This window comes from Rattus rattus, chromosome 13, assembly GCF_011064425.1.
Source record: "Rattus rattus isolate New Zealand chromosome 13, Rrattus_CSIRO_v1, whole genome shotgun sequence".
Taxonomy (NCBI): domain Eukaryota; kingdom Metazoa; phylum Chordata; class Mammalia; order Rodentia; family Muridae; genus Rattus; species Rattus rattus.
In genome coordinates, this window is record NC_046166.1 from 75,090,179 (window position 1) to 75,115,250 (window position 25,072).

At 41.7% G+C, this 25,072-nt stretch overlaps 1 protein-coding gene across 2 annotated transcripts; it reads left to right on the forward strand.

Moving 5' to 3' along the window:
- Nucleotides 1–947: 947 nt before the first annotated feature.
- On the forward strand, nt 948–24,371 carry Arglu1 (arginine and glutamate rich 1). Of its 2 annotated transcripts, XM_032918581.1 has the most exons (5): nt 948–1,310; nt 1,365–1,499; nt 7,286–7,511; nt 9,783–9,866; nt 23,525–24,371. In XM_032918581.1, exons 1-5 carry the CDS (start codon nt 1,159–1,161, stop codon nt 23,687–23,689), a joined length of 762 nt encoding a protein of 253 aa, XP_032774472.1. In that variant the 5' UTR covers nt 948–1,158; the 3' UTR covers nt 23,690–24,371. The 2 variants fall into 2 exon arrangements, with proteins under 2 accessions (XP_032774472.1, XP_032774471.1); XM_032918580.1 differs by having other exon boundaries at nt 948–1,499.
- Nucleotides 24,372–25,072: the final 701 nt, after the last annotated feature.

Below are 25,072 nucleotides of genomic sequence, written 5' to 3' on the forward strand. Positions count from 1 at the left end.
GTGTGTGTGTGTGTGTGTGTGTGTGTGTGTGTGTGTGTGTGATTTTTGTTTGGTTGGGGCTTTTTGGCCTAGTGTTCTTAAGATGTTTAAAAGGGAGCCCTTATCTTATGCATTCTTGTATTCTTTCTCCCCTCCTAAGGCCTCCTGCTACAAGCTCAGACAGAACCCTTAGCACAAACAGACCCCACTACTTAATAGAGTTCTCAGCCCCCAGAACTGTGGGAAACAACTCTCCCTTAGGTATAAAATAATGAGTTATGAGTATTTTGTTATAGCAGCTCAAAAGCTAAAAGACTCAACGAGATAGGCCGTTACCAATTTTTCATTTCAATGTTTTTAAAGAGAGCCATTGCTCTCTGAGACTAGGCTCTGAGCTCATTATGTAGCCCAGGCTGGCCTTGAATTTCTTGAAAATCCAAAACTATGGAAACTTTCAAACAAATCTTTATTAAAAGTATTTAACACTGGCTCTGTCATATACATTCCTAAGATAACTTGGGACTCCTCTGGGAATTGTTCTAATTTAGTGGTTGGTATGCGTGTTTGTATGTATGTATCCCCAGGTGGCCTCCAACTTACTAATAGCCAAGGCTGACCATGAACAACTGATCTTCCTGTCTCGGTCTTCTAAGAGCTAGGATTATGGGCATAGCCGGTTCACAATTGATATATTCTTAATGCTGGCTAAGTAAACAACACGACTTTACCAATTACTCGGGCCGTATTCTGTCTTTCAGCCAAGGTTCATCATTAATATTTTCTAACTCCTAAGGTTTTTGTGGGTCTTGTGGGTGGTAGTAGCGAAAGACCTAAGGGCTGGCCAGGACTCTTGACTTTAGTTTCCACGCGGTGGCGGAAAGAGCCGAGCGTGTTCGGTCACATTCGCCGACCCGCCTAGGCGACGTCGCCGGGGGCGGGGCTCGTGCCGGCACGCTCGGCGCGGGGCATTGTGGGAAGGGCGGCCGGTGCTGCCACAGCTGCCATCTTAGGGACTCCGGGCCAGGCCTGCTAGGCCTTCGCGGCGGAGGCGGCCGTGTGCGTGGCGGGTGCGCTTGGGGCGAGGCGGAGGGTCCGCGGGCTGGGGCCGCGCTTCCCAGCGGCGAGGGGCGGCCTGCGGCGGGCAGCGGGCGACAGGCGGCGGAGCCGCACGGCGCGAGGATGGGCCGGTCGCGGAGCCGGAGCTCGTCCCGCTCTAAGCACACCAAGAGCTCCAAGCACAACAAGAAGCGCAGCCGCTCGCGCTCGCGCTCGCGGGACAAGGAGCGGGTGCGGAAGCGCTCCAAGTCCCGGGAGAGCAAACGGAACCGGCGGCGGGAGTCGCGCTCCCGCTCGCGCTCCACCAACGCGGCGGCATCCCGGCGCGAGCGGGAGCGCGCCTCGTCCCCGCCCGACCGCATCGACATCTTCGGGCGCACGGTGAGCAAGCGCAGCAGCCTGGACGAGAAGCAGAAACGGGAGGAGGAGGAGAAGAAGGCGGAGTTCGAGCGACAGCGAAAAATGTGAGGGGCGCGCGACTGGAGGCGCGAGGGCGCGCTTGGGGCTGGTGGGGCGGGAGCGCCGGCCCGGAAGTCGGAGTTGAGGGCGCGAGGCGGGAGGTTGGCGGGGCTGCGCATCTCTGGGCCTGGGGCGTTGGAGCGGAGGGTACCTGTGAGGTGTCCGCCCCGTTGCGCGCCTTGCTTCATTGTGGGCTCTTCCTGAACCTCCTTTTATACAGTCGTACAAAGACAGATGCACAAACTTCCAGCGGACACCTGGGGTGCCTTCGACCCCTCTTTTTGTCATGGCCTCAGTCTCGGTAGTGAGCATACTTGATCCTGCTGTTGCCTGCATAAATGCTTCTAGTTTCGGAGTACCCAAAACCGAAATTTTCACATTGGGCAAAACCAGTTACAGTCAAGGGACTTAACGTGAAATTTGGGTAAAGATCACGTGGTTTTGACTGAGGAGTCTTTCCTTGTAAAAGTAGGTGTTGATGACCCAACCAGAGTCAACTTGTACGTTGTGAAGTACCTTTTCCTTTTAGATGTGCTCATTGCCCCCAGCCACGTGGAGCAATAATACTAAACATATGTGTTCCCTGTTAAGCCAGCCATCTTTTCCGGAGTTCTTAACTGACTTGAGTAAGTGGTTATGAAGCAGGAACTGGGTAGTTCGGGTATATGACTTGTGTAGGGGCTTTCTATTTTCTGTAAAAAGTAGATGGCAGATTTTGTGGTAGGCAGGTTTTCCAGAAGTCCCTAGGAGGTAAGGGATTGAGCACAGCTAATTCTGTAAGTAGAACTGGAGCTTTGGCTTGTACCGTTACCAGATTATTTCTCAGTACACCTTGGCCACACAGAATCCTGTTAGGGTCTGGAACAAGTCTGTAGCCTGGTAGAACATAGAAAAAGATATGGGTGACAGTTGAGACAATTCTTCACGTGGAAACAAAGGAAACTTGATGTACTCATTAGAATCATCACGCAGCACATGGTCAGCATAGGATGAAATGATGCCACTAGGGAAAGGAAAGTCTGGCAGCAATGTTAGTACTAGGTTCTGAGTGCCCATTAGACACTGCTCCAATGTGGTGTTAGTGCTAGATTCTGCGTGTCCATTAGACACTGCTCCAACGTAGTCTGACGTCCTGCAGAGAATACACTGAGAACACAATGATCTTGGAGCCTTGGGAATGAGGGCAAGTAATTTGTCTGTTTACAAATACTTGTTGGCTTGTTCGTTCAGCTAGTTGCTAGTATTTACTGAGCCTTTAATAAGTTCCAGGTGCTATAGTAGGTGTAGTTGATAGATGATTGATTTGCTCCTTCTGACATTGTGATCTAGCTCAGTCATTTGATAGGTAATAATACAGTAGTAAATTTAGTTGTGAGGAACTTGCCAAGAGTGAAGGATAGGAGATGGTGAGGCTGTCAGACCTGTAGTGTATATGTGGACCAAAGGAGTAAGCTGTCTTCCTGAGTCTCTCAGAGAACAGAATGGAAGGAAGGTAAGTAGAGGGAATGGTCAAGAGCAGTTGTTGGAATGGAAAAGGAACTGACTGAAAGTATTTGGGGTCCATATAGTTGAGTGTAGGTCACAGGCAAAGCATCGGAGTTAGCTGTCATGTTTGTAGTGTTGTTGCTGCAACTTACCATTCTTTGCTTTCTGTTGCCTAAAATGAGGCCAGACTGCCAAGCAGTGTAGTTGAGAGGGAAAAGCAGAGTCTGCCCTTGGCACACCTAGGTTCTGGTTCTGTATATAAAAACGTTGAGCTGACTGAGGTGGTAACAGGGCTTTACTTGGATAATATGCCTGGGGGATAGACAGAATGCTGTGGGGACTTTATAAAGAGGGAAGAGCAGCTGGTTCCAGGATTGAACCTCAGGGAATGTGTGTTTGCAGTGAAAAGCCCAGGGTGGAACATGGCGACACTAATAGTATATGAGTGCCTGGGATGTTTTCATGGAGTCTGGGGCTAGATTGAAGACAAAGTAAAACAAGAATCATCTGTTGGGTTGAACCAGTTAATTGTCTTGATAATTGGAGACTAGTATAATCCCCAGGCCTTCAGTAAATCATCTGAGTTTGTCTGAAATGGAGTCCCATTTTATCATGAATATTGGAGATGCTATCAAGTACTTAGTGCTTGGCGTGAGAGTGAGTCAGTCAGTGTTACTGAGTATAACTGACCATGCTTGCAGGCATAGCCTGCTGAATAATTCAAGAAGGCATCCAGTAATTATAATCTTAGTTCATTAAGGTAATTCAATAACATAATTAAAAGGCAGACCTTTACATTTATTCACATTTTTGAGCTAGTTTGCATGGCTTAAAATTGAATCAGATCTTCCTCTTGTCCTTGGGTCTTGGCCAAGTGTCGTGATCCCTCATCCAAGTACTATACCAATATTAACATTTCTTAGGTATTCTTTTAAGTCGTATTAATTGCTGGAAAAAATAGGTAGCAAACAACCTGTCCAAAACATATCATTGGCCGAGGAATTTCCTCCAGCTAGTGGCGTGTGAGTTTTCAATTCTTAGTGTTATCTGAATTACAAATCAGGAGCCTAAGAGTATCCCAGATGAACTGGAACTCATGATTCTTAGGAAAATAAGCAGAGCTCGTTTTACTCTATGAATCTATGTATTTTTGGAACTTAGAGCTTTTAAGACAATGATGGAGCAAGCACAAAGACCTCTTTCACTCACTGTGGTATTGGTTCTCTTTCCATCCTTGCCTCATCTTTGTCCTGGAAGAAACTGCTGGGCAGCAAAAGATTGAAGCCCGTTGGCTTTAGGGTCTCTTAAGGTTCATTATGTCACCACAACATTCCTCTTGTTCATTAAAGTGACTAACTTACCTCAGAATCAGGAGTTTTAAATAATGGGATGCTACATGAACACCAAGTGGGCCCAGTGTTTAGTACCTTGTTAGGTATGAAGTAATTAGTGTTTACTAGTAATTACTGCAATTCTTGGATGTTCCAAGAGCTGAGTTCCCTTGTTTTAAGGATGCCTTAAAATACAGCATCAGTTCTGCATAGCAAGCCATGGCCTCACTTAGCATTACCAAAGAACTGTGCCATCCCTTGTTTGGTTTATTTAATCAGTTACCATCTTTGAAATACGTGAGGAAATGAGGACCTGGTGCCACTTGATAAAACCTTGATCTTGATTCAGTAACTTGTCCTAGGAGATTCTCAGCAAAGCTCTGTGCTCATCAGATGAGTCGAGACAAAGATTAGAGAAAGGCAAGGTAGAGCAACCTCCCCTCCCCCTTCCCAAGGAACCAGTGAACAGGGCATCCTGGCCCTGAGAGCAGCAGCTCCTGAGGACAGGCTTCAGAGAATCCTTGTGAGTCCTTCTGTAAGGTCAGGACCAGAATTGCTTTGGCTCCCTTTTGGAGAAACATTGTTGGTTTAATGGAAGGGTTGGCCTGATGGTGGTGTTATTGTTAGTTTCCTGTTAACTTTGGCTAGCAGTGAAGATGCACTAGTACTTAAATTGGTAGTCTGTGTGCCTGCTTGTTTTCTGAACTTTATGTAGAAAGGGAATAAGATAATATGGACTTTACCTTTTTTTTTTTTTTTGCCACAGATTCTTGAAACAGATTCAGTATTTATCTCTGGATCCTGAAGATGCTTTTTTAATCTTATTGAGAATAACAATCAAAGTTATGTTCTGTGAGGCTTGTCACAGTGCTGAGAAGCCCTGACCTTTCCCACTCACCATTTAGGGTGCATAAATGAGGCTATCAGAGGCATGCTGGGGTGCCTTGCAATTCCCCCAGGAACAAAGGGAGACCAGCAGCCCTATTCAAAAAGGGGGCTGCCAGTTCCTATCCTGCACTGCTGTAGACTAAAGTCTCTGAGCTACAGTTAGATAACCTTGACACCTTCGTTCAGAAACTCATGCCTGTCATCTGCCCTCTGGTTGGTGTGATCACTGGGAATGAAGACTGCCAGAGCGGACAGTTAAAGCTGCTTTGGCTCTTGCTGTATTGCTTAGGGATGGCTTGACTGCCCCAAGAAGGAGTCTTTTGCACTTTTACCAATTCTTGTTAAAGTGAGTGAGAGCTTTGTGTCTTGCTGATGAGCTCTCCTAGGGCTTTTATTTGCTCCCTGGCTCCCTCTTCTAGCCTCTCTCTCACCTGAATCTTGATGGAAGCTGCATTATTCCCGTTGTACTTCGCACTCTGCTCCACTTCACCCTGATGAGTTGAGTTTTTGAAGATATGAAGCTGAGTTCCTTAGGCTTTACTACATTTAACTGATTTTATAGAAGTAACTGAAAGTTTGTGTGTACACAGTAGTGTGTCTTTGTTACTATCCTTGTGTAGCCCATAGTACAGTCTAAAGTCTCATTTCATCTTCTTTTTCCCTTTCGGTAGACAGAACTATTCTGTATTGACTGCCACTGAGTAGAGATCTCTATTCACTGTCCTTTTCTTGTTCGTAGTTTATCATTTTAGAGGATATCTGCTGTTTCTTACCACGTGGCTATTGACAAAAGGCTTATGCTAATTAGTTCTTTATCCCATAGGACGTTGGGGGGGTTAAACCTTAGGTTTTCATATTTTGTTGGAAAATTGTAGTTGGGAAGGAAATATTAAAGATACAAATAAGTCCTCACAGTGTTGGAAATAACTAGGACCTTGAGGAAAACCAGACTTACTGTTCTGTCTTTTTTTTCTCTCTGGTAAAGAGAGAGAGGAAAGTGTAGAGACTGAAATGATGGGTTGAGCTGAAAGCCCTTGGGTAGGAATTGAGTCACAATGTATCAGAGTGCTTAAGAGTCACAAAGTTGAATGATTCTCCTACATATTTATGTCAGATAGATTCTAAAGGTGAAAGTTGTAAGTTATTTTTGTTTTGTTAATTTGATAGTTTGGGGGGAAGTGTTAGTAAATTGGTCTCTTTTGGTTTTAGATGCATCGTTAAGAACCTTTAAATTTGTTCATTCTGTACAAAATACTGTTTAGCCCAGTGCTAGGTAGAAACATGATATGATCAAAATGGTATCTTAATATTTGCTAGTAGCTATATTTAAAAGATCAGTGTAGCATTAACATGCTTCCAGTTATATAGTATCCAAAATACTATCATTTAACATCTAACCAAATAAAAATGGAAAATCATTTCAGGTTTTTCCTCTTACCAACCTCAAAATAGATGTATGGGACCAGTGACTTATCAAAATGTGCAATTTTTCCATGATAGTCCTTTGATAGATGTTTTTAGAGAAAATTTTATTTCCAGTCTATAAGCACACTATTTGAGTGGGATTAAAATAATGAGAATAGTAATATACTTTATTTAGCTTTGATAATATATTTTTACCTTTCTATTCTGGCCTGTAGAACAACTTAAAAAACATGTTCAAGGAGGTAAAGGCCACAGTGCTGTTAACTGAGTAGTAGTCTCTCTGTTGTCTGCCCTTTTTGTAAGGAGTAGGGAAAATGAATGGATCTTTCTACAGCTCAACCTTGGATAGAGTCACTTAAGATCATCATTGACTCTAGCAGAGGCAGATTGCTGTTTCAGGTTTATGGTTCCTAAATCTAATAATTCAGGTTCTTGTTTTGTGCTAACTACGCTATTTAGAATGTCTGGATCCCACCCCCAAGATTTTTATCTTCATTTGAATTTCTGTATTATCCTGACTGCTGGGTTTTTTTAATGTGATGTGAAAATAAGCTTATTAAGGACATAAGAAATGAGACACTTTGATTTAGTAGGCTTAAAGTTAGTTTTAATTCTTATGTTCTTTAAAATATTAAGTTGTCTTTTCTACTTTTATTTGCTAGTCGGCAGCAGGAAATAGAAGAAAAACTCATTGAGGAAGAAACAGCACGAAGAGTAGAAGAATTGGTAGCAAAAAGGGTAGAAGAAGAATTGGAGAAAAGGAAGGATGAAATTGAGCGAGAAGTTCTCCGAAGGGTTGAAGAAGCCAAACGCATCATGGAAAAGCAGTTGCTCGAAGAACTCGAGCGACAGAGACAAGCTGAGCTTGCAGCACAAAAAGCTAGAGAGGTAACGCTCGGTCGTTTGGAAAGTAGAGACAGTCCATGGCAAAACTTTCAGTGTCAGGTGTGCCTCCTGCTCAGTCCAGAACGAGATGGAATGCGACTATCTAATTCCTTTCTCATCTAAACTTACGTGGCTGCGAAAGATAATTTTTTAGCCAGAAGTGCTGACTGGTACTTAAAAGTTACTCTCTTAAAACTTATTCAAGGATATTTTTGATCAATGGAACTGGCTTACGTATTTGAGAAGTGTTTGAAACTTTTGCCATGGCTGCAGGACTACATTCTTTTTTGGGAGGGTGGGGGACCAGGGAGTGGTAAAGGGAAAAGGCTACAGATCCTCCCGCGGTTGCATTTTCTTCTCTGTTATCACTGCTACCTAGACTGTGAGAGGCTTTTGCCTTCAGTCAGATTACAGAGAGCAGGGCCCGACACTGAGTGACAGCACCTGCTTTTGATACGTAGGTTTTCTCACTATTCTTTTCCTTCTGTTATCCTTCATCCCCTCCCTTGATCCTTTCAACACAGTGGACTAATTCTAGCATTCTGATTATAAGGCCCTCCATTCTCCTAATGTGTTTCAAGGAATCTTTTAAGGAAAAATGTCCAGATTGTTCATCTTTTTTTATTTATTTTTATTTTTTTAAAGTACCTACTAACAACTCCTTTTTTTCTCTAGAGAGTTTTGAAGGAACAGGTTGTCCTTGTCTGGAGTCAAGCTAAACACATGATTTGTTTTATCAGCAGCTGGAGCAGAAGTTGAAAATGTCTTTCTGTGAGACAGTAATTTGCTACTGAAGCTTTATGGCTTGTTTGCACTGATTACTCCAGGATCGTAAAGTGTGGCGAAAGTCACAGAAGCACTCAGGGCTAATCGCTTCCCAGCCCTGAGTGTCCATTCACAGTTGGTTAATAAATACACAGATCCCATTTGTGTGACACAGGGAATCTGTAGTTAATGTTTTCTTGGACATAAATTTGTAAATATTCGGCTTAAACACATGACTTACTGTCATTTTTCATCCTGGCGTTACTGTGGACAAGTTGACATTGTGTTAAGTCTCTGCTTTCTAGTAAGCTTTGCTTGTACAGTGCATTTCCCTTGTCCTGTCTTAACTACATAGACCTGTCTGTAGTTGGTTTCACAGACTAAAATTCAGTGTATGGTATTTTTATTTATATCAATGCCCTTAATAATGGAGATATTTTTGGAGTAATTGTGCTATCTTGTAGCGAGTTATTAATCATAGCAAGATTTTTTTCTCTTCATTTGCTTTTTGTTTCATATTAACATTTTTTTTTAACACGGACACAATCCTCTGATAAGTCTTTCCAAATACTAAAATCATTTGAGTATGTCTGCTGTGATCTGAACACTGCCCAAACCATCAAGCAATCTTCATATAGCTTGCATTATAAAACTTCATTAAATTCTCCAAGAAAAGAAATGACAGAGTTTTATTTCCTGACTGTGCATCCCCTGGATTCCTGAATTTCAGTGCAGATTGTAGATGAACAGTATAAGCTGCCTTTAGTGATTGTCAACATCTGATGTTCAGTCCATGCCCCATGGAAGCAGTCCTTAGTACGGATTACCATTTGTATTTTCCACTAACAGTAAATGTATTTTTCTTATTAATTGTTTGCCTTAGGAATGATGAATTACATTTTTTGTTCCTTCTTACCATAAACCTCTGCATTCCTCAGCTCAGCCTTCCTTGTATGTTGTTTCTTTATAAATGGTTGAGCTGCGGATGCAGGTATTGCCAAGCTAACAGTACAAATCATTTAAAGAGGAAGCTGGCGCGTATGGCAGCCGAGGAGCACACTCTGCAGGACACTGGACAAGACAGTAAATACTCAACTTTTAATGCTGATTAAAGGAGTATAGGTAAAGAATACGTAGGTATCCATAATTGGTGAGACAAATATTCACTTTATTTATATTTTATATATATATTTTTAATTTGGTAAATACTATCCAGTTTTGTAGTTGTCCTTGTTGATTTGTGTGATATTAAAGTATTAGTAATAATTACCCGGAGACTACTAGGGAGGGTTTAGTCGGTTGCTGTTTTGGACTGGGAGGGATGATTTAAATCTAGTGTTAGAAACCAACTGTTTAGTGGCTGCACAGTTTATCATTTGTCAGACAGAAAGGTAGCTGTAAAGCTACCCTGTAAGTCAGATCAACAGAGTTGAGAGGAGGATTAGTAAATATTTGCTGTAGAGGGAAACACTTTATTTTTCTAACATTGTAACATGTCCTCCCCTTTAGGAGGAAGAGAGAGCAAAGCGTGAGGAACTGGAGCGGATATTAGAAGAAAATAACCGGAAAATCGCAGAAGCACAGGCCAAACTGGTGAGTGCTGTGCTTTTGGGAGGTGTCATGTGGGGTCTTCCAGACTGATTGGATTTGTACTGAGTCATCAGGCAAACTTGAGGAGGCTACTTTAAGGACCTTGAGGTTGAGTTTTGGAGAGAGTTATGACATTTTCAGTGCTTTAAAACATTTCCTGGAGGAGATATACTACTCTGTTCCTAGTATCTCACTCAGTCTTAACCTTATTAACCTTTCTTAGGCCTGGAAACCATTAGGGGGAAAAAAGCAAAACACCCAGGTTCTTTTGATAGCTGACACAGAAGCACTCCATCATTAGACAGAAGGAAGACTGTACATTTGATCAAAGAACAGTCTATCCCCCCGCCCCCAACCTTAGGTCTCATATATCTTGGGCTGGCCTTGAATTCCTGATCCTTCTGCTCTACTTCCTATGTGCTAGAATTCCAGGTATGCTAATACCAACTCACATATTTTACTTCTGAATTTATAATCTAAACAGAAGTACAGAGAATAATTTACTATTTCATAGTGTAAAATGTAGGTCAATTAAAAACTAAAACCGGCCAATACAAGGAGAGCCTGAATGTAAGTAGTTCAAACCCCCAAGAAAGATAACAAGCCTGTGAGTGTACGAACAACCCAAGAGAGATTCTAGAGAAGTCTGAATTGAATGCAGTAGAAATAACAAGATCAAGAGACATATTTGCTGCTGAGACGTACGTTTAGGGGGAAGAGCAGGTTGATTCTCTTTAAACACTGACTGTTCAGAAGGGTATTTATTTAGTACTAGAGCATGCATGGAGGAAGAGTGTCCTACTGCAGGTGGAAGAAAGGAGAACATTTTATTTCAGATTTGGGAGGTTGAACTTTGAAAGGGTAAATAAGTCTGGTTTGTGACGAAAAGACATTTCAGAAAAGAAATACGATTGTGAACTATTTCTATGAGGACTGCTTTAGGTTCGGCTTGTGAATGGGTTTAGATAGTCTCACCTTGGTGTGGGTCTACCCATGTTAGTCATCCATATGAGGAATATGTTTCCTCTAGTTTCTTTGTTGTTGGTAGTGGGGGTAGGGTGGGGAGAGGGGGTGTGTGTGAGAGAGTTTTCATTTAAGTCTGTTCATGGAGTCAGGTTTCTGTAGACCTTCTAATGCCTTGTTTTCTCTTTGTGGGTTGATGTGCAGTTATAGATGTCTGCTCATAGACTGTAGGGAGTGACATCATTCTTATGACATGATGACAGTAAAGTCAGTGGAAGAATACCTGGACGTCTGGTGACTTTGGTGAAAACTTTAGATGTATCTAGCCCATTTATGGTCACTGTGATAATGTTAGAAATGGCTGGTGAGGAAAATTTTGTTAGTAGAAAGTGGACTGTCCTTCATGGGAGAGTCAAAGATGAACTGTACATGATGATGAGGGCAGGGGCAAGTTAAAGCTTTTTGAACATTGACCCTTTATGTGCTTTGTGCTTTGATGCTCTTTGTGTTTACTGGAATGTCTGATACAAGGCACTGAAGCTATTAAATTAAGGACTTGAGAAGGGAAGGGGAAGCAGTAGGTCCTTACAAACACACAGGAATTTTCTCAGCTACATCAACTATGGTGCTTGTCTGGTTGAAGCAGCAGCTATACCTGCTGGAATTTGTAATGAATATGCTTGTTTATATGCTGTAAGAAAAAGAAATAGGAACTATTCTAGCTGAGGAGGTGACCATTCACTAAAACCTATGTTGGCAAAAGTCGCTTGGAAGGAAGATAAGGAATTATGTTCTTGTAAAACATTTAACATATTTATTGAGGCGACAGCTGATTGAAAGAAAAGTTAACAATACAGGAATCTTTAAGTGGTGTGGATAATAGGATATAATTGACCTAATTGTGGTGAGGTGGTGTCCAGGAGCCTCCCACGAGATATCTCTTCTCAGTTAGGCATTGGATAGAAGGCACATAAGAGGGTAAAGAAGTAAAACAGCCAAGGCATTGAGGTAAGTCAGGGATGTAGAATCTGAGAATAGTTATAGACCGGAGGTGGTGTGTGTGTGTGGGGGGGGTGGTGTGTGTGTGTGTGTCTGTGTGTGTGTCTGTGTCTGTGTGCCAAGAAGGATGTGTGTGAGAACAAGAGGCAGGCCAGGAAAGAAAGTGCTCTGAGGAGACAGTGGACCTTGAATTTACAGTTCTGGAAGGGTAACCAATTTTGAAAATTGAAAAGACCAGCTTCCTGATAAGAACTTAGAAACATTCATATAACTACATATGATATGATAAATTAACTACTGTAGTTTCTAGAAAATAGATCTACATCTGTAAAAAAGAAATCTTTTTTCCTCTTGGTGAGGTCCAATTCCAAATTATGAGTTTTTATGGTTTGGGGGTTTTTTGTTTGTTTACTTGCTTGTTTGTTTTTCCCTTTCAGACAGGGTTTCTCTGTGAGCCCTGGCTGTCTGTGAACCTTATCTGTAGACTAGGCTGGCCTTGAACTTAGAGATCTTCTGGCCTCTGCCTCCAGAATGCCGGGATTAACGACGAGCCCACCACCTGGCTAAATTAGGAGTTTTTTATTCTTTAGGAAATATTCTGTATTGATTGTTATTGATTGATTATTGTAAGATATAGAACAATGGAAACATTTACATGGTGATGCTGTGGGTTTAGTTGGGAATATGCAAGGTTCAAAAAATGCTTAAATGCGTAGGTATATACCACAAACCTTAAATTCTGCTTCCAGAAATGTATTTTGTAAATTTTTACATGAGTAAACTGCATTTGCACGCAGTACTTTCTCTTAAGAGTGAAAGACACAGATAAGCAGGTACATTCCTAGTTTTTGATCTTGAATTGACAACCAGCTGTCTTAAAATAGTTTGAGTTATTAATGCAGAATTTTGTTTCTATTGTGTGTGTTTGAATGTGCATGCACTAGTGGAAACCAAAGGATGTACTACATGTTTTCCTCAGTCACTTTCACTTTTTGTTTTTTTCTTACTCTGTGAGTTTATCACTGTGTGAGAGGTTGGAAATCTCATGTTTGAAAGTCGAAAGATGTACGCACTCAAATAGAAATTATCAGTCACTTTGCAATGGATACCTATGAAAAGACTTCTGAGGAAAATGTAGGGTTTTGTTGTTTTACTTCTGAGTGCACATGACCCCATATCTAGTTCTTAGAATGTTTGGATGTTGTTTTCTATGGACAAAATAGCGAGGAGTGCTTTTTGCTGGTGTGATTGAGTTACCATAACAACAAGACGGCTCTCAGTTATTTCTTATATATCATCACGTGTGATTGAGTTATCATAAGAACAAGACGGCTCTCAGTTATTTCTTATATATCATCACATGTGTCCTTTTAAGTGTAAGGTAGAGGGAAGTTTGTCTTTGACTTCATGACATATATCAGAGAAGCTGAAGTAAGGACATAGCAGAATGAGATTTCAAAATGTTGTTTTTACCTGCCCATGGTGGTGCATAGCAATTCCAAGATAGCCAGAACTATATATTAGGGAGATCTTATCTCATTAGAAAAAGAGGATTTAAAGATTTATGTGGTTAGAAGATGTCCCTGGAGGCAATGAATCAAGAAGCATTCAAGGGCCTCCTGGCACTTCCAAGAGAACCCATTTCTGATAACATGCTGGGATGGTTTGTATATGTTTAACCTTGGGCACCATTAGGAGACCTAGTCTGAGTACGTGTGCACTGTGGGCATGGACTTTTAAGACCCTCTTCCTAGCTGCCTTCAGATGAAGATGTAGACCTCTCAGCTCCTCCTTCACTATACTTGTCTGGATGCTGCCATGCTCCCACCTTGATGATACTGGACTGAATCTCTGAACCTGCAAGCCAGCCCCAAATATATGTTATCCTTTTAAGAGCTGCCTTGGTCGTGGGGTCTGCTCACAGCAGTACAACCCTAAAACACAGATGTACCAGGGACTGGGGCATTGCTGCGATAGGCCTGACCATGCTTTTATTTGGAAGAATGTAGATTTTGAGTCTTTGGATTTGGAAAGTCATGGAATGCTTTAAGTGGGGCTTGATGGGCCATCCTAGTAGGAATATGGAAGATATTGTTTCTGCGGGTGATTTGAAGTGTGGAAGCCTGGTTCTAGAGGTTTCAGAGGAAAAAAAATTTAATATGTGAACCAGAGACTGTTTTTGTGATATTTTGGTGAAGAATGGCTGCTTTTTGCCCTCGTCTGAAGAGTCTACCTGAGGCTAAGGTAAAGAGATGTATATGCCTTATCAAAGAAAGTTTCAAAAAAGCCCAACAGACTGTTCTCTGGACAAGTCTCAAGAAGAGAATTTTGAACAAGTATATCAAGCTTAGAAAGGAAAAATATTAAACATATGGTTTGAGTATTAAAGGGGCACCAGGAAGTGAAATGTAGCTAAATCCTATATTCAAGGGTATTAAATTGAATTAAGGGAGTACCTTGGGGCAAGATCCTGCCCAGCTAAGTTTAGGTGTAGGCATAGTAGCACAAGCCTTTAATTTCAGGAGGCAAAGCCAAGCAGATTTTTGAGTTCAAGGCCAGCATAGAACAGAGCAAGTTCTAGGTGAAGAAAAACTGCAAGTATGGGCTTGGTGGATCACACCATTAATCCCAGTGCTTAGGAGACAGGCATGCAGATCTCATGAGTTCAAAGTCAGTCTACAGAGCAATTTCCCGGACAGTCACGCTTAGGCAGGAAAGGAGCTGGAAAACAGAAAGCTGGTAATAATGTAGTAGAACAAAGGGGCCATGTTCCAGCTCCAGCAAGCAGCAGAATTCAGTAGCTTTGGCCATGTGGCTCTGGCCTTAGAGTCACGAATAGAAGGGACTACTGGGACAATTGATGCTGGTTAGCTGGAGCTAAGAAATTAGCAGTGATTAAAGCATAACTGAGGTGAATGATATCTTCTGGGAGGTATTTTCTGAGAGCACAAAGAAGCTGTGTTCCAGATGTAGCCAAGGTTGTACCTCCTGCTGCAGATAAACTTGGTAATGTGTAAGAGTCACCCTGGTGGACTGGTTTTGAAGGCATGAAGGGGTCATGGAGAGCAGCTGAGAATGGCACTCTGAGAGGTCAGGGAAAGCTTTTGGTGAAAGTGCAACATCAGTTGGAGTTGACGGCCCAGGACTGAAGGGGTCATGCAAAGGAGTTGAGGCTTGGCACCATGAAAAGAGGCAGTAAGAGGATAAAGCCTAGTTGCAATGAAAGACCCCAGTGTATTGGAGATGCCAGTGTCATAGAATGATCACCAAGAACAGCAGCAGTAGTGGAGAGTGGATCAACCTGAGCTTGAGTACTACAAAGGGCAGGACTGGAGAAGTGATGCCAGCCCTTTGGAGGAGCCCAGAAGATCATGTGTAGATAGATCTCAGACATTAGAACATCAAAGTTGCCTTTGAGAACCCCAAGAATTTTGAGATGCCAGAGCCATGGGCTATCTGCTGAGGAAAGCTGCTAACAAGGAGTGGAACCAGCCCAGGAGAAAGCAGTTTGTTGCAGTCAACAAAGATGAAAAAGGAGTTTAAACTGCTTTGACATCAGCCATGGAGATGGCAGAGTTTGGACTTTGCCCAGCTGGTTTCCTCCTGTCTTGCTTTGGGGATTACAGTTAAGTGATTGGTTGACACTCAGTAGAGACCTGAACTTTGGTTCTAACATTGCTGAGACTGCTGTAGACTAGACTACGGGGGCTTTGGAAGTTGGACTAAGTCTATTTTTTATTATGCTATGGGTAAGTATGACCTACATATAGATTCTTGGGGGCCAACGAGTATGGAGTATGATGGTTTTGTATATGCTTGGCCCAGGGAGTGCCAATATTAGAGGGTGTGGACCCGTTGGAGTAGATGGGTCACTGTGAGTGGACCTGTTAAGAGTAGATGGGTTACTGCGAGCATGGGCTTTAATACCCTCAACCTAGCTGCCTGGAAGACCTCTTCTCCCATTTGCCTTTGGAAAAGATGTAGAACTTTTAGCTACTCCTGTAAATGTTATCCTTAAAAGAGTTGCCTTGGTCATGGTATCTGTTCAGAGCAGTAAAACCCTAAAACACATTTTGACTTAGACTCTAGAATAAAGTTTTGCATCAAGCTTCCTTTGGAATTATGTAGAAATTGGAAGATTTTGAGGCATATAATAGGGAATACATGGTTGTTGGTGTTTTTTTTTTTTCTTTCTTTTTTTCTTTTTTTCGGAGCTGGGGACCGAACCCAGGGCCTTGTGCTTGCTAGGCAAGCGCTCTACCACTGAGCTAAATCCCCAACCCAATTGTTGGTGTTTTTTAAGACTATAGAAATGTGAATTATTTACAGGTGCTTCTTTAGTGCTCAGAAGTGTTAAAAATGTGTTATTTGAAACTAGAGGGAAGACCTTAGCTAGCTAAGTTGTGTTCTACAGCTGTGTGAAAGGTAGAACTCACAGGGATTCTAAACCAAGTGTAGGAGGTAAGGCTTCTCAGCCCTCATAGGAAATAGCAAAAAAGAGGCTGAAGAAAAAAGACTTTAAAAGGAACGCTTGGTTATTTAGGAGAATCTCAGGCTACCCTGATTGCAAAAGGTAATCACAAAAGGGGAAGAGCTGGATAGTTGTACAGTGGGCAAGAACAGTTTTGTACTTGGAAGAGGATCTAGGTTCAACTCCTGACCATTTAAAGTTCTCTGTAACTTCAGACCTAAGGGATCCACTAACTTCTCTGACCTCTGTGGGTACTGAGTACTTACAATGCACACACATGCCTGCAAGCCAAACACAAAAACCAAAATATTGCATTTTGCAAAGTCACAGAAGAACTTGCTGTAGAAAGGTTTTACCTCTAGACAGCTTTTTGCATGTGTTGCGTAGGTCCCAGACCATCTCAGTGATGCTTAGGACTGAAAGGAGTGTTGAGGAAGGGGGTTCCAGTGTGGCGACTTAGTTAGAAACTGCTGTTGTTTGAATGCTTGTTTCATTGAAGCACTTTATAAAGTGTAATTTACTCAGGTCTTGAGGCTGTGAGTCCGCCTTCCTCTCTCTTAGTCAGTGCTCATCTGTCAAGTAGTGTGCTGTAGTCATAGGCTCCTCACTGGATAGCCAGCATCTCGAATACTGACCTCTGGACTGAGAAATAAAATCCGTATTGACGTTTACCCAGTCTTCATTGTTTTGGTACAGCTGCAGGAGGGGGCTAGGACACTTAGTTCCTGAGTCCATTAAGTTAACAGGAAAGTCAGGTAGGTGAGACTGAGAACAGACAGCAGACTGTGTCCACTGGGACTGTTAATGGGAGGTGAACAGAGATTTGGTGATAGTAGCCTTAAAGGTTAGTGTTGGAATGGAACAGATTCTTACTCTAGCCAGAGGCTGCAGAGTTGACTTTGCTCCAAAGATGCTGGCTGAGGACCTGCTGCTCTCATTCTGTACAGTGAAGACTGTGGTGATTTTTTTCTTTTAAACTTTTTTTATACAATAGACACAGGAAATCACACAATTAGAGGGCACCTTTAAGGTGTGAGAATATAGGCTAAAATGTCACTTAGCCATTTTAGAGTAGGTAATAGTTAGGGTACATAATAGTGCTGTGTACATTCCTCTCAGGAGATGGCACCAGCTGTGTAATTTAACATGAAATGAAGTGACTAAGAAATCAGGATGAGGGGTGGGTTTTCTCTATGAGAGTTCAGGGAAGAAAATACAGATTAACCTTCTGTTAGTGTAGTTGGAAACATAGTATAAAAAGCAGGTGTTCAGAACTCGGTGCATGTGTTGACATTGCAGAGTGACTTGAAGAGAAACAAAGTGAGAAGATGGTCTTCTGTCCACACAGTAGCAGTTAGATGCTTTAGAGAGAATTGATAAATGGGCAAACTTGCCAAGTGGTGCCTAGAGGGAACAAGATGGGAAAGACATCTTGTGTGCGGGGAGCTCTAGGCCTTGAAGGAAGCCTGCAGGCATTTAGAAGGAAATGAATAAATGTTTATTTGATTTATTCACTTTTATATGCATGTATGTGTGTGCACTGCATGTATGCTTGGTGCCTGGGGTCAGAAGAAGGTTTTATTTAGATCGAAGGAACTGAATTGATAAGGTTGTGAACTATCCTGTGGTCACTGGGATTTGAACCTGAGTCCTCTGCAAGAGTAACACACAAGTACTCTTCACTACTGGAGCCATCTCTCCAGCCCTTAATGTGAAATGTTAGCACATAAAGTCAAAAGAAAACCCTGAAGACATCATTTTTCTTGTCAGTGTTATAGAACAAAGTCTTTGAAGCTGTGAGAATGTTCAGATCCCACATTAAACCCTCATTTTAGGCAATCCAAAATCTACTAAAGTATCTAGAATTGAAGTTTCAAACTGATTTAGGAGTTTATAGGTAATTAAATTTGAGGAGAAAAGGTTGTAGAAGCAGTGAGCATGGGTTCACTTAGATGGTATGACTAATGCTCTAGAGGAGAGGGGAACATTTTCCTCAGGAAGATCAGGGTCAGCATAATTGAGGTGCTTGTGTCTTAGCCTGTGTATAGGCTTGGCACCCACCTGTGTTTTGTGTTTTTTTTTTTTTAGTCTTGTATATGAAAACTTAGAGAAAAGTGTATAAAAGTTTGACCAACAGATCACATTTTAAACAGTTTTAGTTTATATGTGTTGAGGCAGGGTCTTGTAGCTGAAGGTGACCTTGAATTCAAGATCCATTTGTCTTGACCCCTTAAAGGCTGGATGTGCCTTTCTATGCATAGTACTAATTTCTTTTTTAAACATTCCCTTGTTAAAAACCAGATTTACATATTATATATTCGGGGGGGGGGAAGAATTAGAAATACAAGTAGCAGAGCCAACCAAGTTTTGTGCTTTAGAGGGTTTAAAATCTAGAAGGCATGGTGCCTGTTGGTGCAGTTTTCAGTTCTTTCCCCTTGTCCCTTTAATCATTACGAATAATAAGCATTTCTTCCTTTAGATTGTTAGAGTTTGGTCAGTCCAAGAAAGAGAATGTTGATTATGTCGTGTGGTCCTTTAGATTGTTAGAGTTTGGTCAGTCCAAGAAAGAGAATGTTGACTATGTCGTGTGGTCCTTTAGATTGTTAGAGTTTGGTCAGTCCAAGAAAGAGAATGTTGACTATGTCGTGTGGTCAGCTCTGATAAACTAGATGGTACAGAAGAGCAACCAGGACCTGCACTAAGACAGGTGCTTTTAGCCTTGTGACTTCTTTTCACCAGCTACTTTAAGGCAGTGGGGTGCAGAGGTCTAGGCATACTAGCTAGACACAGTGGTCATAATGACTGCACTGTAGGCCCTAACCTTGGCCTCACAGGATGTCCACAGAATAATCTTCTGTGGGTAAGGTGGGTATTGTGCTTTTTTCTTCCCCATTCAAACACTCTTTCTCATTACACAGGGAACAAGAAGGGGAGAAGATGAGTTGTGTCAGCTGGGCTGGGAAGTTAATTAGAGGAAGTCAGGGCTTGGGAAAATACATAGCAAGTAAAGGTATTGGCGTGGCTCACAGATAGACTAGATAGCAAACTAACTTTCCATCACTGGGGAGCCTGGTATTAAAAAAGGTGAGCTCGCCTAATTTGTGTTTAAGGATCCCATTTGTCAAGGAATGTGAAGCTAGCTGCTTATGTGTTAATTCACTGAAAAAGGAAAGGCTTCTAATTGTGCTTCTAGTGCTGGAGATTAATCCCCTTGCTAGGTTATCCCAAGATGAGGCAGTTCATAAGGGCATCTTAGACTGGGAACTAGTCGAAGCGAAGACTTGAGCTCAGTGCAGTATGATTCTCTAAAGCAAAATTTTTGCTCCTGAGTTTTTGCTTGTGTAATGTGATCATATTTGAAGTCTTTGTGTGTGTGTGTGTGTGTGTTTTTTTGTTTGGTTTGTTTGTTTGTTTGTTACTAAGCACAGTTAAGTTCCTCCTTCTAAACCTTATGTATCCACTTCCCATCCTCTACCTTCAAAGGAGACATTCAAATTGTGAGTTTGTTTTTCCAGCGTTCTTGAAATACATGTTCAAGCATATATAAATATATTATGGCTTTATTTTCCCCTGATCACACAAAAATAAGACACAAAAATGAGAGTGACTGACTGACTGACTCTCTATATTTTAAGTGTATGTGCATGAGTGCATACACACAGGCACAGACACGAGGAGACCAGAAGTAGACAGTGTCTTATGGCTGCCCAGTGAGCCTCAGAGATCTTCCTAACTCCACTCCTACTGAACCCAACTTCTCACACAGGTGCTGGAGATCTGAGCTCAGCTTCTCATATTTGCAAAGCAAGCACTTTACCCCAGAACAGTCTATCTCTAGTTCTTTGTTGTTGTTGTTGTTGTTGTTGTTGTTGTTGTTGTTGTTGTTGTTGTTGTTGCTTTTAAATAATATTCTATTTATGTCTTTGAGTACTTCTCTGATTCTCTGGGACTAGAGTTAAAGGTGGTTGTGGGCTTTCATGTAGGTACTGGGAACTAAACCTGAGTCCTCTGGAAAAGTAGTCACCACTCTTAACTGCTGAGCCATCTCTCCACCACCACTTTCATCCCTGTTTTGTTTTTCCATTGTATTCAATATTGTTTTACAGGTGTTTTATAAATTATTTAGCCTTCATCGTTTTTTCCCCCCAAACTATACAATAGATACCTTTGTACAATTACGAATCTGGGGGTCAAGGAACATGGCCCAGTCAGCAAAGAGCTTGCTGTTAAAGATCCGAGCTGAGCCCCAGCACTGTCCTTCAGCCCAGGCTTGTAGTCCCAGCCTGGGTAGGTAGGACAAGGAATATCCTTGGGCCTGTTAGCTTGCCATGGTAGCCCAGCCTTCCAGGCCTAACCAGGCCCATTGAGAGGTGGCCCCAAAGGCAGAGCAAAGAAGTCATTGAGAACAGCATCAAGTCTGACCTGGCTTGTATACACACAATATTTATAAATTTTGCACATTTACAGATACATTTATAAAAAAAAAAAAAATCCCAGAAATTGAAGTAGTTGAGTAAATTCTAATAAAGTAGCTTTGAATCTAGCTGCTCTTCATTTAGTCAGCAAGCATATCAGTCACACATTGATGGAATTGAAAATTGTATCTGTGATTTTAAAGGGTTTTCATGGAATAATGCTGTTCTTTTCAACTCATTCACAAGATCCTAATGGTTATTAGGCTCAACTCAAGTAGGATTGAGTCTGGGTGTTAACTGCTGGAGATTTCACAAGTGCATACAAACACACATGGGGGGAAAGCTTGGCTTAGTCTCTAGCGCTGGCACCCCCAATAGGTGCTTTATTTGATATGGATCGTTAGCATGAAGGTTTCAGGTCTGAAGTTAACATGGATATCGTCTATTTAACCTGATGAACTGGGAGCTCACCCGTTGTCAGCTAGGCAGCTTGTTGGCAGATGTTGCTGCTTCACCTGTTTGACATTTATGTGTGGTTTCTGAGAATCTGGACTGTAGTTTTCCTCAGTGGTTTAATCCATAGATCCATCTCCCCTCCACCTCCCTTTTCGTATTGTGATCATTGGTAAATCTAGGGAAGATAGCAACTTGAATGACTTGGTGTAGGTAGGTTTTTAGTGGCTTTCTTACCACTCACGGAGCATGGTAATTTTGAAAGTTCGGCTGTTATTGTCTTTCCCATGGAGATCACTGGGGAATTGAAGGCAAAGGGGTCTCTTAGTACTGTGTACAGGGTGAACAGCCTCAGCATCTTAGGTGCATAGACATTGTGTGCCCTTTAACCAGTGTGGGGACAGCGGGGATGAAAATAACTCAACAAAGAGTGAGAGAGTGGTCATGAGCCAGCTGATGGGTTGTTTCAGGGCACAGCAGGCAGGACAAAGCCTAGGAGTCATAACAGTGCTCCCATCCGATTCCATGAGTTTGAGGTCAGCCTGGGCTACAGCATGAGACCCTGTCTCAAGTAAATGAGAGGAAGTGGCCAGAAGATGGGTAAAGGTGCTTTCCTTCGAGCCTGATAGCCTGAGTTTGTTTGATGTTCAGAACCCTTGTGATGGGAAGAAAGCACTGACTTCTGTAAACATATAGGAGTCTTCTGACTTCAACAACCGTGCTGTGGTGTCCCCTATGTACTAAATAAATAAATGTGATCTTAAAAATTAGAAAAGGGGAGAAAAGAACTTGACCCTCAAAGGATGGGCTTAAGAAAGGGTGGAATAGTTTAAATATTAAGTCTGTAGAGTTTGGGAGCTGTTGGTCTCTTCAGTACGTACGTGGTTTGCCAGGCTACTGCAACAGTTGCCTAGGAGGACGGAGAATGCAGGGGCCATCATTGCTCTGGAGTTTGTATCTGGCCTACCCTGAGTGCTGCTAAGTTCCTCCCATTTTCATCTTGTAGCTATGCTTACGGGCCCACATTTCAACACTACTGCCATTTTGATAGCCACAGGACATAATTTCACGTTTTGTGTTCCATAACAGCAATAGTCATTTCCATCCTTTGCTGACGACTTCTAGCTACACCGCATTTTACTTGAAAAAGTACTGTTAGGCCAGAGGAGTGATAATGAACAGAGAATTCTGATTTGTATGACACTGTAGAGGGGACAGAAGGCTGTAATCAAGTAGTGGGAAATCATTGGGTTTATTGTTGGTTTCTGTCTTTAAAGCAGCTGTAAGTAAAATAAGGCAGACGCAATGACTGCACATGTAACTTTGAAAGGAGATGGAAGGGGTCAAAGGACAACACTGCATGCTTAGGTCAAAGTCAGGAAAAAATGGAGCATGTGCTGGTAACTGATGGAGACATTCAAGGGTTAAAACAGCCTATCTTTCTAATCTTTCCAACGACACTTGTGATTCCGGGTGCGGATTCTTTGTTGTGCAGGCTGTCATGGCATTGTCCTTGTCCTCTACCCTTTGCGTGTCATTCCCACCATAATATTCAGAATTACCAGCTAAGTGCTGCCTAATGCCCTCTAGGAGAAGGGGTAAAGTTAGACTCAAGGGACGGGATGCCAGGAGATGGGAGGGTTGGTCCTTGGGAAGGTTTTATTTGGTAGGAGAGTGGGGAGAAGAGTAGCTTGACTTTCCATGGTGATGGCGGGAATGCTGTATAGAGCCATGCAGGTGGTGAGTCACCTGCTTGAAATTGAAGGTGCTGTTAGCTCTGCTGCTGATTTGAAATTAGGTAGCATTTTATAATCAGCTAGGTCAAAACCTTTGCTAATTTTATTTCTCTCCAAGAAAACAGGTCTTAGATAATAGAAAACAATTAATTTTATCTTTTCAGACAGGATTTTTCTGTGTTGCCCTGGCTGTCCTGGAACTCTCTGTAGACTGCTGGCCTTGAATTCAAGAGATCCACTACTGCCTAGCTAAATTCTTGGTCACTGTTGACTTAATATAGAAGCACAGTGGGAATTTTTAGCTATAATTCTTGTATATGTCTGATTATAAGTATAGTAATTGAGTAGATACCATACCTGGGACTGAGTCTGTGTCATGGCTTTACGTAACTGTTAATCTTCATGGTATATCAAGACAGAATCCAGTTTGATCAAGGCATGACGTCTGTAAAATATTTTTTAATAGATGAAATAGAGAAAATATGTAGTATTAAATAATTCTTCCCTCAGTTATTGTTCCTCTCCTGGTCTCTGCATATTTAGATAGATTTTTAGGTTATTACCTGCTAGTGAGAGATACTGAGAGACAGGACTGACGGATCTTGTCTGTACTTTAACTTTCAGGCTGAAGAACAATTGAGAATTGTTGAAGAACAAAGAAAGATTCATGAGGAAAGGATGAAACTAGAACAAGAACGACAGCGTCAACAAAAAGAAGAACAAAAAATTATCCTGGGCAAGGGGAAGTCCAGGCCAAAACTGTCCTTCTCACTAAAAACCCAGGATTGAATGGCAAACTCTGAACTTTTTGCAAAGAAAAATGAAAAAACTTCGTATTGTAGCTTCATGTTGAAGTGGTTTTTTTGTTTTTATTTTTTATTTTTTTTGTTTTTGTTTTTTTGTTTTTTTTTTTTTTAATTTGGAAAATCTGGAAAGTTAGCTTGTTCTAATAGGGGCTATGCTCTGCAAATCCCTTTATTTTTCCCTCTTTTCCTCCATTAAGTCAAGTCCTTATCAGATCATTGCTATCTTCTAGAAGTGGTGTATTTTGCACCTGTTGGGATTCTGTACTGGTTGGGTCTGCTGAAGAGCAGGTCATTTGGTGACTAGCTGGTCTGGTAAGGTGTTCACTGACCACTGACTTCGGAGTTATACTCTGTTTACTACGTCATAATGCTGGTTTTGCTGACTTTTTGTTTTTTTATGCATTTATAAAAAAAGAAAAAGTTGGTATTGCAAAGTTGCCAGGGTTTTACTGGACCTGTGGTGTGTTGTTAGAGCAGTGTCCTTGTGATGCTGGGGCTCTTGACGTTCCTGACAACAGGTAAGGAAACAGTTGGTCACCTGCTACAGAAGCACCTGCAGTGCGGTACTGTCTGTCGGACTCTTGTTCCTTTCATTGACACAATCAAACCAGCATTCCCCACTGTAAATAAATGATTTTGCTGAATAAAGTAAAGTCTTAAATTCATATGTTTAAGCAATTTTTTTTTTTAGTTCTGTCAAATCCGAAGGGTGGCTTACTTTTAGAAGCCATAGAGCTGTACTGTATCTCCTCTGGTTTATACTTCTCACAGGGTTTCTATGTACATCACATGCACTTGTGAATTAGTACTCACTGGCTATTTTTACAGACACTACTTTATGCTGATAAAAGAATTATAACATCAAGTATTATCTTTGGAAAATACCAAACCTGTGCCTCTGTTAAAGAAATTATATAAATTATACTTAATAAACACTAGAAAGTATGTTTTAAAACTATGGAATATTGTTACTTTCAGAGAGGGTGGACCATCAGCTAGAACTTGGCTTTGGACTTTCAAAATGACTAAAATAGTCTTCACCCTAGCATGTTGTGGTGGGTGATAAAACCATTTAAATTCACTAGGTTTGGGGGCTTGGGCTTTGTTTGGGTATTTTTGCATGTGGAAACTCACATATAACCCAATAGAATCTGCCTCATTTGGTCTTTGGTTTGAAGTTTACTAATGTTAAGACACTCCAGGAAAGGCTATAAAATGCTATCTGAGATGTGTGGGGATGGCTTAGTGCAGTACAAGGGTCGCGGAGAAAGGTCATCCTGTTCATTGAAAATGTTGCTTGCGATGAATTGGTGGGTTATTTTGTGTTTGCATCCTTTGGAAACCGCTGTTGCTTTAGTTTCAACTC